This window comes from Syngnathus acus, chromosome 15 (assembly GCF_901709675.1).
Source record: "Syngnathus acus chromosome 15, fSynAcu1.2, whole genome shotgun sequence".
In the NCBI taxonomy this organism is placed as follows: domain Eukaryota; kingdom Metazoa; phylum Chordata; class Actinopteri; order Syngnathiformes; family Syngnathidae; genus Syngnathus; species Syngnathus acus.
This window is the reverse complement of record NC_051100.1, coordinates 11866150-11882880: the sequence shown is the minus strand read 5'-3', so window position 1 is coordinate 11882880 and position 16731 is coordinate 11866150. Positions and strand designations below refer to the sequence as shown.

Genomic DNA, 16731 nt, shown 5'->3' with positions numbered 1-16731 from the left:
GGCAGCCAGTTCAACCTAAAAGCAGAAAAATAAAAATGTGCAGATGAAACACTTCAATGGCATCGACTTCATCGTGTGTGTGTGCGCAGCACTGGAATGGGACCAGCTGCACACAAAGTAGCTCTCCTGAGAGATGGCATCTTATGAAAGCATAAGTACTCGTATGAGATGCAGCAGGGGGACAATTTCAAATGTGTGACCTGATGAAAACAATCAATACAAGCAGTATCTGTCAGTGAGTTGCCGCTCCCTTGGTAGAGCTTGTGGTGAATCCCAAAATCCAGGGAGGGCCTTCTTTTGTTCTAATCGAGTAACACCGAATGCTGATTGTAGTGCAAATGTCTGCAAAATTTAATCAAGAAGCCGTTTGGGATGCAGAGGAGCAGCTACACTTATGGGACACTTATTTAGGTACACCGGCACAATCTTATGAGATCCAATAGATATTAGCGGAATGAGAAAATTGGATGACGCCCATTTTTTATTGATATGGGCACTGCAGTGTATTGAGAGCTTTGTTTTAGTTGACACAATCAAAACATTCACTCAGGTCATGGCTCCATGTTGGCATTCCCCCCAGCACCGGCCCTGGGTGGAGTGACTTTGTGTCCTTGTGAGAGATCGGACAGTACAGCCAAATGCAAAGCAAAACAGACTTTATTGTGGAGGGAGAGTGGAACGGTGGAGGACCCAGAGCAGCGGCTCATCAGGGAAGCCCCAAGATGAGCCGCTGCTCTGGGAGGGACAGGAGAAAAAAACTGAATTGTCTCATGGTGATTGCCCAGGAGAAGTAACTTGACTGGCTCCGTGATGGAAGTCACTTCACCAATCAGCCGACCATCGATGGCATGAGCGGGGATCGACGCGCTCAGGGGCAGGAACTTGATTCTCCACCGACGGGCCAAACTGATGTCCATGATGTTAGCTTCCACCCCGGAATCCACCAAGGCCGCCACGTTGCTGGACGCACGTCTGTAGCGTGAAGGAACTGGAACTGGAAGTGGGAGAGCAGGTGTTAGTCGAGCTCACGCGTGAGCGCTGGCCTTTTAACGGACATCTGACTGCCCGATGGCCACCCTCCCCACAGTACAGGCACAGCCCTTCCGTGAGCCGTCGGCGGTGTTCCTCCGCGGGAAGGTGGGCTCGCCCCAATTCCATCGGCTCTGCGGGCGGGGCGGTCAATGGAAGCTGAATGGGCGGACGAGGGTGGCTGCGCAGGCTTCGCGGTGCTTTTCGTTCCCGCTCGCATCGGCGGGTCCGGATCCGCCGGTCCACGCGGGCCGCAAAGTCCATCGCTTCATCCAGGGTTTGGGGACGCTCGTAGGACACCAACTCGTCCTTCATATACTCGGCGAGCCCATGGAGGAAGGTGCTCACCAGGGCCGGTGTGCTCCACTGGCTGCTGCCAGCCAATGTCTGGAACGTGAGAGTATACTCTGCCACCGATCGACTACCCTGCCGCAATGTAGCCAGCTCCTCGGCGGCGTCCTCTGCGACCGAGCCCAGGCCGAATAGCCGTAGGAGTTTGCTCGCGAAGGCGTCGAATGAGTCACAAGTAGGGGCCCTTCGCTCATACTCAGCCATTCCCCAAAGCCGTACTTTGCCCGTGAGGTGGGACAGGACAAACCCTACTTTGGCTGGCTCGGTCGCGAACGTGACAGGTTGGAGACTGAAAATGATGCGGCAGTTGGTCACGAACGCCCTGACATGTTTGGGATCTCCATAGAACTTTTCTATGTTACCGAGACAAGGCTCTGGAACATCCACGGCTCTCCTGGTCTCGGCGATGGAACATGAGCTGGATGTGGAGGAGGGGTCGACAACAGCCGGTGGAACGTGGCTGGGTGGATGGCTTATGGACATGGTACGGAGGGTGCCGAGTACCTGAGCCATCTCCTGCTGCTGCTGTAGCTGCTGCTGGCCCACCTCGATCAGGGTTCGGATGTCCGCCGATAGGCTACTGATCGCTGTCTCAAGCCGCTCCAGTCGACACAATGCCGTCTGATCACTTGCTGGCTGCATAGCGTTGGTCAGCTTGTAATGTGAGAGATCGGACAGTACAGCCAAATGCAAAGCGAAGCAGACCTTTTGTGGAGGGAGAGGGGAAGGGTGGAGGACTGAAGCGGCGAACGGGCGAGGCTGCGGTCGTCGGGTGTAGGTAGCCGGATTGTAAGCCAGGGGAAGGAGCTGGCGGCTGGACTTCTCACTGGCGAGGACTGGACGTGGCGGACGGGTGATCTCCGAGGAGAGCAACTGCGGACTGACAATGTAGCACTGGACAGACAGGACAAGGACCAAATCGTAAAGAGCCGGGGAGTCAAGCTTACGAGGACCGGTGTGCACGGAGACATCACGAGACAAGCTAACGCAGGCTGCAGTGCTGGCCGCGCTAATATAATGCTCCCAATGAGCACGCGACAGGTGAGAATAATGCCGGTGATTAGTGGGGCGTGGCTGGATGACACCGGCGCGTGACAGTCCTTTTTGTCAAGCCGTGTAAAAGATCAACTTCCAATTTGCAGTTTCTGGAGAAATTGCGTGTGAAGGTGAAAAAGCTGAATAAATACTTGGGGAATGCTACAGAATTTTTAAAGTGGGAACGGGTTTAATTGGTGAAATAATGTAGGAATTAGAAGTGAAAAACTACATTTTGTCAAATTTAAATTAACCACCAGCACTCTGGCGTCCTGACGACATGAAGCTCCTCAACCTACTTCAACAAAGTTCTTTGGCACCGAGATTCCCCAAGAAGGCACCAAAGCAACACTTTTATATTATACAAGGCTTTGTCCTCGCAGATGATTGACTCCTAAAATTTAAAAGCGAGTCAATCTGACCCACAATCGGGACAAGCATGCAGACGGAATGGGATTTGACTACCTTTTGGCAGAAAGACCATCAGAGTCAAAACAAGAATTGGACATATGTGATTCTGCCCACAAAACACGTAATACTCATCAAAACGCATAAGCAGGCCGGATGTACCAAAAACTTTGCAAGTTTGTAAAATGAACATTCATGACTGGCAACCAACACTAGAGGACAGTGTGCTACTCCATTACCATCAAAGCGACTGTCAATGAGCGAAGAAGAACGCGACCTAAGCAAATATGGGAAATGACAAGGTCGGTAACTCTCAACACAGCATATTTGATCGTTTTTATCATGACTGGGGGTGGGGGGCATAGCGTAGTTGCATTTATTATTTGCCAATTTACAATAGAATACCCTTCTGACGTTTAGCAAACTAGTTCACAATGTAACTTAGCATCGTCAGCTACCTAAGCTAACTACGGCACACATTCAGCTTTTCGATTTTAGGAAATGATAAGACATCGCAAAATAGCGGACGGCACTAAAATTACTGTATGACTTGTTAAACTGCTGGACGTCTCTCTACTGTACACCGCCCCCAAGAAAAGACAAAGACGAAAGTTTTTGCATGCTGTATTAGTTCTTGTTAGCCAATTTTAGAAAAATATGTTGCATTGAAGCATCAAGTTACCTGTTGTTCATGATTGTTTACATACAGTACCTGTGTTTTGTGCGTGCATTGTGTATTTAGGGTACTCTGGGCCAGCTGAAAGACCTGGTGGAGCTGAAGGATCAGCTAGAGGACATCCAGAAACGGATGGAAGATGAGATTCAGGCCGGGGTTCCTGCTGTAAGTGCCTCTATATACTCTACAGAGCAGGAGTTGTCACACTTGGGGTCCACAGAATACAGCAATGACATTTTCCAAGAGCATAATTAAGCATAATAACCATGTGCACCCCTAAATGCTATGAGCGTTATTTTTAAAGAAAAAATATTCATGACCAGTATAGCAGAAAGTAACTAAAGAAATACAATTGTCTTTATTCAATGTGGATTTGATTAATAAGACTTCTATTAATATTTTGATTGCAACCACAGAGGAGCTAGTTTTAAAAACACAATCAGTGTTTATAATCAACATCCACACTTTGCTGATCCATCCTATTGTCATATTCAGGGTGGCAGTCTACTGGCTTCACCCTTCCTGAAGGGTTTCCTGGCCGGCTATGTGGTGGCCAGGTTCCGCTCGTCGGCGCTGCTGGGTGCCGTGGTCGGGACGTGCACGGGAATCTATGCGGCGCAGAACTATAAGATTCCCAATGTGGAGAACACTGTTAAGGACTACATCAACAGTCTGAAAGGAGGAAGCCGATAAGAAACGATGATACGACTCTCTGCTATTTGTCTTCTGTCTCCTGTTAAATGCACTCTTTTGGGACAATCAAACTTCATTGGTCTGTCAGTTGCTTCTTTGGTTATGCAGGAATGTGTGTGTCTACAGGTGTTGGTTAAAGGTCAATTTTTTTAAAGAAACACATGGAAAGTCATTGGTCATTCATGTAAAAATGACTTAAAATGTTTACACAAATTTTAAGTGTTTATATGATGCGATCTGACAGTTCTAAAGTAAAAAAGTTCACAAAAAATGCGCCAAAGTAAAAATGTAAGTGCCTTAAAGTGTGCTGTGCAATAGACATCCCTCTTGGGTTTTGTTTGCGTTTTAATATGCTGGAATAGTCAATAATTGCACTTTTTGTTTGCTATTTTGAGTTGAACGTGTTATGAAAATGTTCTAAACTGGACCTCAGACTTATTCAGTTCCAATTTTGCTGTGTTTTGCATGCTGCCTTTGTATGAAGAAATATTTTTATGGTTTAGTTTTTTTGAATTTCTCCCTGGGACCCATATATCTATTTCTATATTTCTGTTCAAAGTGGTCAGCTGGTTGACTCCAGTCATCTCACTTTCAAAGTGCATCTCACTTTTTTGTCAATAAACGGGTAATGTGATCCGCCCATTGCGTTGCTACTTGTTCTCATTTGTTTGAAAACCGGTTGTGGTTGACATCAAACTTCAGTAATCCCTCATTTTTGCTGGGGTTACCTTCTGAAAAGAACTCGTGATAGGTGAAATCCGTGAAGTAGAAACCTTTATTTTTCTACCATTATTATACAGGTATAACATTGCAACCAAAGGACAAATTTTGTTTCAGGCCCAAGCATTTGTGTCACAAAGAGAAGTAAAGACTTTCTTCCAATTAACTACAGTAAAATAATAATTTAAATCATCAATACAAAGTACGTACTATATAGTGCGCTTCTGCGGCCTGACTCCGCTCTGTAGTGTCTTTTTCTTCTGAAGCCATAAGACACTGTGAAAAAGTTCTGAAGTAAAAAAGTTCACAAAAAAGCAGCGAGGCCGTGAAAGGTGAACCGTGAAAGTTCACCGTGAACCGTGATATAGACTATCTTTCTCTTTCTCTTTCTCTTTCTCTTTCTCTTTCTCTTTCTCTTTCTCTCTCTCTCTCTCTTTCTCTCTCTCTCTCTCTCTCTCTCTCTCTCTCTCTCTCTCTCTCTCTCTCTCTCTCTCTCTCTCTCTCTCTCTCTCTCTCTCTCTGTTTGTGGTGTCTGTCAGTCTGTCTGTCCATGGGGCTATCTGTCAACCACGCAATTTCCCTCTTCGCCTTTAGGTGGCGACAGCGTGCGTTAAATCGACGACGCTTCATGTCTTACTTGTGAGAAGAAGTTGAATCACTACCGGAGTTTATTCCAACCGGACAATTTCGCGGTCTAACATTGTGTGAATTGTCTGCGAAATAAAGTTGCCTTGCTCATTCTTTTGCTTGTAAGCATCGAAGTCGAACGAAAGTGTCGAGTTCAAATCGTAGTTTGCCGTCAGGACAGTGAGGTAGTGACGCGCCAAATTTGAAATGAGCTCGGTTGTAATTAGACTAGCGAAGAGCAGCTAGCAAAAAAGGATAACTTTTTCTTGATTTGGCGTCTTGTTCACTGTCATAAGGGCCCGACGTCTTTATATGTAGACCTCCTCTCAAAGAGATGAGTCGAAAAACAAGAACCGCGGTCCTAGTGGACTACGTGGATTTGGTTTCAGACGAGGACAGGTGGGCAAATATGTTTCTCTTTATTTTCTGTTATTTTGTAGTTTCTTTGACAATGTTTAGTGTTGAGCAGCAGAGAGATTAAGTAAATATATATTTTTCTCATCCCCAACAGTAACAGCATTGACAATGAAGAGGAGTGGAAGCCACCCAAGCCAAAGTCAGTCCCTGGTGTCTCAGCTGCAGGTGAGAAGAGACCCTCCAAGAAACCCTCCAAACCCAGAGTCCCTAAAAGTGAGACTGCCAAGAGGGGCACAAAAGCCCCCAAAGCTGGGCTAAAGGAGGAAAAGCCTGAAAACACATCAAATCTACAGGCCGGAGATGTACAATCAGGCTCAACAGAGTCTGGACCAAGCGTCAGGACAAAAGAGGAGGTGCAGTATGATCAAACTGAAAACGCATTGTTTGGTTCATTTGCTCATTGTAAATCTGCTTTCCTGTGCAGAGGATGTCACATATCATCTCACAATCAGATACGGGGCCCCCTGAAGTCCCATCATTTGCCAACTTGACCGCAAAGAAAGAAGAAGATGACGACGACTTCACCTTTGATGAGCCTGCCCTGAAGAAGCAGAAGACAGGCTGCCAATCGGCTCGCCCGTCCAAACAGCCGCAATCGGCGATGAAAGGGGAACTTGATATGAACTGGGACCCCATTGAGGTATTTTATCTCAGTGCACTTAATTTTTTTTTACAAGAAATAAGCAAAAACCTCTTTTTTTTTTTAGAATATTCTTTTTTTCCCCCTTAAAAACAATGGCTTAAAAGATAACTGCCAGTCATTGAAATACTCATACTCATCACTATGTGCTCAGGTGCTGTCCACACAGTCGTGCGTGCAGCGTTGGGTTTGCGCTAACATCGTCACGTTGCTGCGCGAGGAGAACACATTGCCCTTCATGGTGCGCTACCGCAAGGAGATGATCAATCACATGGACGCCGACGCTGTGCGGGATGTCCAGCTGGTCTACGGAGAGCTGTGGTGAGCAGTGTGAATGACATCCTCTGAGCTGTAGCGTCCACGTCCCAAGTTAGAAAATGATCCGATGACATCAAACCACCAGTTTCAATTCAAATCAAATTTGTTGCCAAATATGCTTCATTTGGTATAAAATATGTATCATATGTTTTTAACTGAATTTAAGTGGAGCGAGCTCATCGTTTGAAAACTTTCTGGCTGGGGCCATCATATAGATTTCTATGTAGGCTGCATATACTATGTTTGGCAGTAGGTGGCGCCAACCAACCGTCTTTTCGACTCATATTCAAGCCGTGCACATCGATTCTCTCATTAAGTAAAATATCCAAGAGTTAACAAAAAAGGGAAATGTGTACACAATCAGCATTTATGTATTCAGATACTTTATTAAGCCTGCAGTAAAGTTTTGAGGAATAACCCAATTTAGAGTTAAGGCATATTTTTAGGATTTTTCAATACCCACCACAACTGCAGTGCAGGCGATTCAGGATTTTAGGTCATTACTAGAGATTTAAGTATGTGCAACCTTATTGCAAACACCTGGCAACCAGCCAAAAAATAAAATAAATACGAAATATTAAATAGTATAACACCTCTTAGATATTTTCCTTATAATTGTTAAGTGTAACTTGAATTGTTTGTTTTATTTTGAGAGAATGAGTGTGTTCGATGTCCCTCAAAAAGCGCGCGTACTGGCCAGGACATCCGCTAGCCAGAAGCAGCGCTGTGCTTTAAGAACATGAATGACTGAATAAGATGGTCAGAAGAGCGAGCTCTGCCCTGGGCTGTCCCCTGGACTCCATTGAGGTTGTGGGTGAGAGGAGGACGTTGATTAAGCTTAAATCCATCATGGACAACACCTCTCACCCCCTCCATGAGATTGAGCGGTCCCTGAGCAGCTCCTTTAGCGGCAGACCTTTGCACCTTGGGTGTAGGAAGGAACGGTTCCGCAGGTCCTTCATTCCCTCTGCTGTCAGACTTTACAACATGCATGCCACCTGATAGAATGAATGTGTTTCGTCTCTACTAGCAGCACTTGTGTTTGTCCTTGTCTGTTATTTACCCTTTTTTGTAATTCTGGCACTTGTTTTATTCTTGCACTCGTATTATTCTTGCACTCATATGCGCTGCTGTGACAAGTGAATTTCCCCGCTATGGGATGAATAAAGTTCAATCAATCAATCAATGAATACAATACTTGTATCTTGTCGCGAGACAGACAATTGGAATTGTGAACTGAGCGGCCACTTTGTTGTTTACGTGATTTTAATTCATGTCACCTTCTGTGTATCTTGTTGTAGTGCTTTGGCAAAGAAGACCCAGTCTGTGATCACCACTCTAAAAAAAGACGGCCTTTTGACTGCTGAACTTGAAAAAAGCCTGAGGAGCTGCCGATCCGCCGATGAACTGGATCACGTGGTCAGAATGTCCTTTCCGAGGACTAAAATCAAACGAATCAAAAACGCACATGGTCCGACTGTCTTGTGTTTGCAGTACACGCCTTACAAGAAAGGATGCAAGGTAACCAAAGTGAGGAAGGCAAAAGCACTGGGCCTCGAGCCAGCTGCCACTGCTCTGATCGAGGCGCCGCACACGCTGGATTTAAGGACATGGGTTCAACCCGGAACAGAGGGTGTGATACACGCACGCGCGCGCGAGTTTTAGCAACTTACAAATGAGTCTTCTCTTTATTATTTTGACAAACAAATGGCCTCTTCAGCATGAACCTTTGTTCGTGTGTTTTCGTCAGGTCTCTCGTCTGTGGAAGAGGTGTCAAGCGGCGTGCTCCATATCCTGGCCTACACTATCGCCAAAGACCCCGAAACGCTCACCTACGTGAAAACATTGTGAGAGCACATCCACACATAGACAAACCCACCGTTCCTCTTTTTGAATATTGCGCCGCACCCGTAGATGTGAGAATGATGACGTGAGCCTCCATTCGTCGGTGACCAAGACTGCCCTCAAGGAGAAAGAAGAAAAGAAGGAACCGTGCGACAATAAGTCGGCGGCTCAGAAAAACAAAAAACAGGATATTGACAAGTTTCACCTCTACTTTGACTTCACCAGCACACTCCGGCGTGTCCAGCCTCATCAGGTACGCCACAAAGTCCAGAAAGTCTTCACTCTGTCAGTCTCCACTGGTGCCTTGAGGTACACATTGAATTTGCTGTGTGAGCACGCTCGTAACAGTCGTATCCCAAACCATCTTTCCCCGTTGAAATCAGCAAAGAGGGAAAATAAACCTGTTGTACTTTATGAGAACATATTTAGGGTACATTGAAGGTGAAGAACTAAACAGTTTGTCCATCATGAGTTCGTGCTGCACTTCCATTCGTTCTGCTGCTGCTTCTTGTGTGGCCACCGAGAGCGAGGAGAATCGTCACGCAGACGCAACAAAAATAGTACTAAACTGTTTGCATTCAAATAACCGGAGGATGTTGATGCTAACTGTTAGCATGTGAATAGTGTTTTTGTTGTTTTTGTGTGAATGAACGAACGGCGTCGCTCCAAACCGAGCCTCGTTTGATGTGCGGGAAGTGTTTTGACGCCACATAGAACCGCAGCAACACATGCCATCTGTGCATGCCCCGCGCGTGTCGCTGACGAACGCAAAGCCATGTCAGTGGCGGTTAGCCTCCTTACCCTCTCTGTAGCATCCTCCCTACCCCTCACCATCCCCTGACCCCCCCAGTGACTGGTGGGTTACTCAGAGTTGTCCCGGGCCTCAGATGTCACCATGGCTCCCGTCAGCCGCCTCTGTGCCGTACCAGCGCTCTCTGGCAAGCGGGCTCTGCCCTCCAGTCTTTAAATAACGCGCGCACACATCCAGCAAGTCCCCCTCGTTCTCTCCTCTTAACATATGTGACATGTCCCCCGTCGACATGCCATTGGATTAGAGCGCTTGACTGACAGACGCTCCCCGGCCCTGACAGCTCTCGCTGCCCCGAGCGGAAGGGCAGAGAAGGAAGGGAATGAATGAATGAATGAAGGAAGGAAGAGAGCACAGATGGAGGAGTGTTCGTCACTTACCAGCCCCCTCCCCAACCCAAACCCCCCCAGCTCCTCTTCTCTCCACCCACTTAATTCGATGACTCGCTTTTGTCACAGAGCGTTAATCCGCAGTGACCCCGCTAGCTGTCGGACTGCGGCTAAAATGAACCTTTTCTTGCCATCAAGTCGGCCAGGCGCGGGCTGGTTGAGCAGGTGGGAGACGGGAGGCGTGTGAGAGCGAGAGAGCATACACTTGCCCCCCCCCTTGCTTCTTCACATTTTTGTGCAAATCCACCACCTCCACCCTGTTGGAGGGAAAGGTCGCATACCGTGGTTTAAGATGACATTGTAGAACCTGTAACAAGCATGTACGTCTTTGCTGATTGAGATACAGCGTAAAAGATTGCATGTGCATAGAGATAGATGAACTCACAGTCTTCTCTTTGTTGTTGACAAAGTTTATCTTAGAAAAACATCCTTCTCACGCCTTAAGATGTCCCATAGCCATCAAGCCGCGACTCCTTCTTGACGACTGATTGAACAGTTTGCTAATTGAATCAATCTCAATCTGTCGGGAACTCCCGCAATCACGCTGCGCAATTCTTTAGAGGCACGCCGAGATGGCCAGCTGGGACTTCATGCCATCAAGTCGGATTTTAAGGCCTTCTTGTGAAGAGTACGTGTTTAGCTCATAGCTATGAGCAGGCGGCGTACGCCAGGACCAATTTGCGGGCCGCGATGCCGCTTGCTAAGACCGGCCGTCGGGGGCTCGCCTGCAGAACGCTCGGCATGAATGGAGCTGCTTCATCGATTCAACACTCAGCTTTGATGGACAGGTGCAACTCGTTTGTTTTGCTCTGTCTTTAACATGCGAAAAGCTTGGCGCCGTGTTTGGATGGAGATGAGCTGCGGTCTCGTGTGACGACTCTGAGTCACTTTATCCACAATGGCACTGCCTTAAATAATTTCATTTAGTTATCGTTTACATTTCACATTCACTGTGTATGAAGAATACAATACACAGAGATTTTTTGAAGTGCTCCTCCGTTTGAGAAAATTTGTATGGTACGAATTGATGGAATTTTATGAAAAAAAGTTGTATCATGGCGACAGTTCCTTTATGAAGACCCAGACTTGGACTTGATTGACCTCGTGTCCCACTTGCGTCATCCGGGACAGCGTGCATGTTTGTCCGCATGGTGTGGATGGATGTGTTGATGACAGTATTCCTCTAACGAAAGATGGAGAAAGACAAGGAGTTGTATAGCGAGAGGACAGCGGTTGGCCGGCTGCCCCCGCCTGCCCTCAGGGGGCTTTCTGCTGCTTGCCAAGCGGGCGATGACGGCGGTCCGTCCTTCTGCTCTCGTCAGGCGTTGGCAGCTACCTCGCTACCTGTCACTCTGGGCTCCGCGTCATGCGCAACCATGCTCTTCTGTCTCAGTGTCGCGTCACCCTTGCTCTCGGATCACCCGCTGTGTGTGGCTAGTGACCCGACCCAGGGAGAAAGTGAGGAACATGCGCGTTCGGCTATGGCGTGCGGCCTTGTTTTGAGACATATGAAAGAGAGAAACAACACATAGGGGAGGGAAAAGAAAAGGCTTCATGAATTTGGTGGGTTGACCCCCCCCCCCAAAAAAAAATCAAGTCAGAAATCAGAACTGGAAAGTATTTTAAATCTCTCTAAATGTGAACTGCGTCAAAGCCCAAGTGAAGTCTGGGCTGCCAAAAGGTACAGTTGAGTGCATACCTTGTATTTCTCCAATCAAAGGAGTCGCTTAGGCAGTTTGACAATGATTTGGTTGACTTCCAGATTTTCCAAATTTTCACCTCGACCGCGTTCGTTTAACTACTTGAAGTGCTCAGGCGTGCGCGCACGTCGGAAGGTGTGCCATTTGACGAAGATGACTTAAGAAATGTCATGGCAGTCGAGGCGGCCGCCTGCAGCGGAAACATGCCGTCCGGGGAGAAATGTACATTTCCTCCTAATTCCAGCAAGCACGCCCCTGACACGCCATTAGCTGTGTTTCTCACGTTGCTGCTTTTGCGCGAGGGTGGCGCTGAGCTCGAACGGTTGTGGCACGGCGGGGGCGGCGGGGGTAGGCCTGGCGGTCCTCGCCCGCTGCTGACGCTGGCATACTGGTGGCATTTGTCAGCTCGCTTTTTCCACTTGGGCTCCAGATTGACGTCTCCTTTCTTGTGCTTTGCGCCGTGGCGGGCTAAAGGTTCCCCGCTGAAAAGGTCAGACACTTACTACTGTTTGCTTAACAGCATGTAACAACTGATGGGGGGGTCAAAACACAGCAGCACAACTGGCTGGCTGCAGGACACGCTCAGAGGATCATCACTCAATTGGGTGCATGCAGAGTAGGAAATATTTAACTTTTCTCTGCTCAAGATTTGGAGTCAAGTTTGCTTGTCATAATTGAAGGAGAGGACGTGACCCCTTCTTAATATCAAAATGAGAATCTGCCTTTGATAATACCAAGTTTTAGCTATCCATCCGCCAACCCACAAAGTCATAATAAGTCACATTGATTATCCAAGAAAATGAACAAAAAGAGCAAATGCTTAATCAGTGTAAGAGGAGAAGAACTCGTGGCTGGCCAACGCCATCTCCTGACCTCAACGCCGTTGAGAACCAGCGGAGCATTCTCATCAAGAAAAGCCGTGACTTCACTATATTGCCAAACAGCAACAATGATAATGTGATGTGCTAAATAATAATTCAAAATTCATGACATTGTATTTTGAATTTTGCTACGTTGCATGAACTCCATCTTCTTCGCACTCCCAGACGTTGGCCATCAACCGAGGCGAGAGTCTCAAGATTCTGACAGTCAAGGTGAACATCCCTGACAGGGTGAAAAAGAACTTTATATGCTGGTGCATCAACAACAGGTCGCAACACTCACACAGACGAGCGCACAGACGAGCACACATACACACACGCATGCATAACCTTTGTTTGAATGCAGGTGGAAACCAAAAATGTACGCTCGGGATGACCATCAAGCACTTATCAAGGATTCAGTGGAGGACTCTTACAAAAGGCTCATTGCGCCTTTTCTCAGCAGAACATTCAGGTTTGCCAAACTCATTTGTTTTTAGCCTCACTGTCAATTCAAGTCTTATTACCCTGTCTCCCCGTTTTCAGAACCAACCTGACTAAAGTGGCTGAAAAAGAGTCGGTCGCCATGTTTGTGCGAAACCTCCGCCAGCGCTTGTTGGTGTGTCCGGTTCGGGGCTGCACCGTGATGGGGGTGGACCCTGGCTTCAGACATGGCTGCAAGCTAGCAATCCTCTCCCCAACCGGTAAGGGAACGTGAGATATGTGTGTGTGTGTGTGTGTGTGTGTGTGTGTGTGTGTGTGTGTGTGTGTGTGTGTGTGTGTGTGTGTGTGTGTGTGTGTGTGTGTGTGTGTGTGTGTGTGTGTGTGTGTGTGTGTGTGTGTGTGTGTGTGTGTGTGTGTGTGTGTGTGTGTGTGTGTGTGTGTGTGTATGTATATATACATATATATATATACTGACTGTCTGCTGTATGCACACTTGCTCCATTTTTGCTCCTCTTATTTATTATGTTATTTGTTTATTTATTATTTATTCATCACTCTTATTTATTCATTGTTTGTGCCTTCTTGTTTTTACTTTTTGTGTTGTTTACTTGTATGTATATTGTGTACTATGTCTTGTCACCGTGGGATAGTGGAAACGTAATTTCGATCTCTTCGTGTGTCTTGACATGTGAATAAATTGACAATAAAGCAGACTTTGACTTTTTATATATATTTATATATATATATATATATATATATATATTTATATATATATATTTATATTTATATATATATATTGAATACCCTACTAGTATACTGTATTCATGATATTCTAATATTTTGAGATAGGATATTTGAGTTTTCTTAAGCTGTATGCCATAATCAGCAATATTAAAATAATAAAAGGCTTGCAATATTTCAGTTGATTTGTAAGGAATCCAGAATGTATGACATTTTTGGGTTTTTTATTGCAGAAAATAAAGAACCTTATCACAATATTCTAATTTTCTGAGACAGTTCTGTATATATATCTAGTTGAAAAATCCTCAAAATGTTGTCTTGTTTCTCTTCTGCTCGCAGGTCAAATCCTCCACACAGACGTTGTCTACCTGCATGGCTGCCGCAATGATAGAGAAGCGGAGAAACTGCGCCACCTTATGGTCAAACACAGGTACTGCCACAGCAAGAGTTTTTTTTTTTTTTTTTTTTTAAATTGGTAAGTCACTAACGCCTCCCGTCCGCTTGTCAACACTAGCTGCGGCAAGGTCGTCATCGGCAATGGGACGGCATGTCGCGAGACTGAGGCCTTCTTCGCTGACCTCATCGCCAAGTGCTACTTTCACCCCCTGGACGTATCCTACTGGTAAGATCTCACGTCCGAGCGCCTCAGACTAAAGAAGGGTCACCTACGAAGCTACAAAGCGTCAGCGCTTCTCTGTGCTTGTTCTGGCACGTTTGAATGCACAAGGAGCCGTGACCGCTCTGCTGATGCTCTCGTCTTTATCTCTTGCGCAGTTTGAACTTCCCTCAGGTACGCCCCAGGGGGTAAAAATAATCAAAAGCAGTTGTAATACCTTCTCCTCAAATAACTTGATATGGCCAAAGGAAAACACGGTTTCCCTTTCATTGGAGGCTTCAATCTAATTGTGACGAAGCCATGCATAACAACGAGCGGGACCTCTCGTTCACCTACCGAGTAGAAGATTCTATAGATTCTGTAGCACTTGAATAATGTTCCAAAAATGCTCAGCATTCATGTAGCAAATAGTCGTGGCGTCTCCCGTTCCTTTCACTTCCTCGGGTAAATGTAACTCACTAAGGCATTAACTGCAGAGCTTTTTTTCGACAGTTGCTAGCCAAAAGATCGGCACCGAAGCCACCTACAGCATGTTGTTAGTGAGTTCTCTGCGCAGGATTCAAAATAATCTTGGGCCATGTCCACAATACTGCTCATAGAACTTTTCACATTGCTAACTGCAAAAAATGAGCAGCGTCTGTCGCTAATTGCTAAAGTCATTTGGACGCTAAACAACGCGGTGCAGTTTTTACTGCTGTCAGTCAGAGGTGATCGTCAGGTGGCATTCCTCGTCACCGATGTCATGGCTGTCGAGTCGTTATCTAAAGAAACGTTCGAGCGTGGACAGGAATGGTTGAGTGAGCAGAGGGACGAGGAATGGAGAATAAACAAAAGATGGAGGGCGAAAGAGAGAGGGACAGAGGCGCACAGGCAAATTGGAATGCACCCCCCCTCCTCCTCTTCTCCCATATTGTCTATTAAAGCCATCTGGACTTTGTTTCACTTTGGGCCAATTAAGGGGATGCTTTGCGGTGCAGGTTGTGTCTGTAAGCGGGCCCGGCCCACGCTTGGGCGTGCAACGCAGCAGGAGCTCGCTCCAAGCATAACAAGCCCGGCGGCCTCGCCGCGCTCACCGCGGCTCTGTTTGTTGACTCGAGGTTCGCATCGGGACCGCAGCCTAGAATCACGTAAGCCGGAATGCGTATCATCCCGAGTTCATCAGCGGCAACACCTTTGCTCCAATCGCCCGCCTTGTCGTCTTCTTTTACAGACGCGGTGAAAGCGCGGCGTTATTACATTAACGGGATTGTTATGAGTTGAGATATTTTTCAGTTGAGGCGTTCCAGATATAATGTCTCTCTTGTTCGTTCTTATCATGGAGCTATTTAGCCTTTGAAAGACATTTGGAACCATTTTTTGATTATTTATATCACCCCGAATTATATTTGTACAACACTTTCATGGGAAATTTATAAGCACGTTGATTGAATTATTCATGTAATCCAGAGATACAGCTACGTACTCAAAGCACGCGCCACCGCTTCACTCCCAAATGACATATGGCCCTCAATGTATGTATAGAAACAGGGATGAGAATTATCCGCGGATTTATGTGTTTTTTTCTGTCGAAAGTATCATTTTCGTGAATCGTGTAAATCTGCTGAGAATTTTTTTTTTTATATATGGGGGGGTATGGAAGTTAACGTTAGCCTCGACGACTCGCGAGCATTCGCCCGCCCGCCGCGACGGCATCTTTTGACACATCTCAAGGCAAAATTAGTTAAGCTGTGAGTACGGAAATCGGCTTGCCTCTATAAACCTAACTCACTGGCAGCAGTGATGCGACAACATCCGCCTTATTTTCGGCAGCATTTTGGCGCTACTCTCGTCACATAATCTCCATTTGTTAACTTAATTTACGTGGAGAGCTAGTGTTTTTACACCGCCACAATGTGAATTTGCGATTGGGTTTTCATCACTTGTAGACGAGTTATTTAGTTAGATAGATCTCGGGCCTACTCAGCAAACGTTTTCGACAGCATGAGGATCGTGCCAGGGTAATAGACAAGCCGAACGGGATCAAGAAACGCTTCAGATTGGCATGGCTCGAGAGCAGCGTCATCGCACAACTCGGAACACAGTCCGTAACCACGTGCCTGATGGAACATATCCGTAAAATAGATGTCCCGGGGAAGGTTTTGTGTATTCTCTGTCATGATATGATCAGCTATGGAGGTCGCGGCGCTAGGAACATTAAGGAGCACACCAAAACAAAAAAACACAAAGGTACTTTTTTACTTTTACAAGCATGTGGGTTTAGAAAGTAACATGGTTACGTGTAGGCTAACGTTACGCTATTGTCATGATATTGTCATGATATTGTCATGACATTGTCATGATATTGTCATGATATTGTCATGATATCATTAAAGAATAAATCTTCAATTATATATATATATATATATATAAAAATA

General features: G+C 46.3%; 2 protein-coding genes and 1 long non-coding RNA gene across 4 annotated transcripts in view; 2 read left to right on the top strand and 1 right to left on the bottom strand.

Annotated features, from left to right (window-relative positions):
• Positions 1–3046: 3046 nt before the first annotated feature.
• LOC119135274 (SLC35A4 upstream open reading frame protein-like) lies at positions 3047–4845 on the top strand. Its single transcript, XM_037272775.1, has 3 exons — positions 3047–3125; positions 3566–3664; positions 3995–4845. Exons 1-3 carry the CDS (start codon positions 3111–3113, stop codon positions 4190–4192), a joined length of 312 nt encoding a protein of 103 aa, XP_037128670.1. The 5' UTR covers positions 3047–3110; the 3' UTR covers positions 4193–4845.
• Positions 4846–5561: 716 nt separating this feature from the next.
• Positions 5562–16731, top strand: part of srbd1 (S1 RNA binding domain 1) — a 30093-nt gene continuing 18923 nt past the window's right edge. Inside the window, exons 1-13 of one of the 2 annotated variants that reach the window (XM_037272737.1) lie at positions 5562–5938; positions 6057–6309; positions 6381–6596; positions 6751–6917; positions 8216–8333; positions 8409–8547; positions 8665–8761; positions 8829–9012; positions 12703–12806; positions 12884–12991; positions 13063–13220; positions 14041–14131; positions 14216–14323. In XM_037272737.1, the coding sequence (XP_037128632.1) occupies positions 5874–5938; positions 6057–6309; positions 6381–6596; positions 6751–6917; positions 8216–8333; positions 8409–8547; positions 8665–8761; positions 8829–9012; positions 12703–12806; positions 12884–12991; positions 13063–13220; positions 14041–14131; positions 14216–14323 (1808 nt within the window). In that variant the 5' untranslated portion in view covers positions 5562–5873. Of the gene's footprint in view, positions 5939–6050; positions 6310–6380; positions 6597–6750; positions 6918–8215; positions 8334–8408; positions 8548–8664; positions 8762–8828; positions 9013–12702; positions 12807–12883; positions 12992–13062; positions 13221–14040; positions 14132–14215; positions 14324–16731 lie in introns of both variants that reach the window. The other variant, XM_037272736.1, reaches the window with a different exon arrangement.
• Positions 8624–10185, bottom strand: LOC119135278. The gene is made up of 4 exons (XR_005100531.1): positions 9561–10185; positions 8965–9062; positions 8823–8877; positions 8624–8746 (listed from the first exon to the last, which is right to left on the bottom strand). It is a non-coding gene; the product is annotated as an uncharacterized LOC119135278 (long non-coding RNA).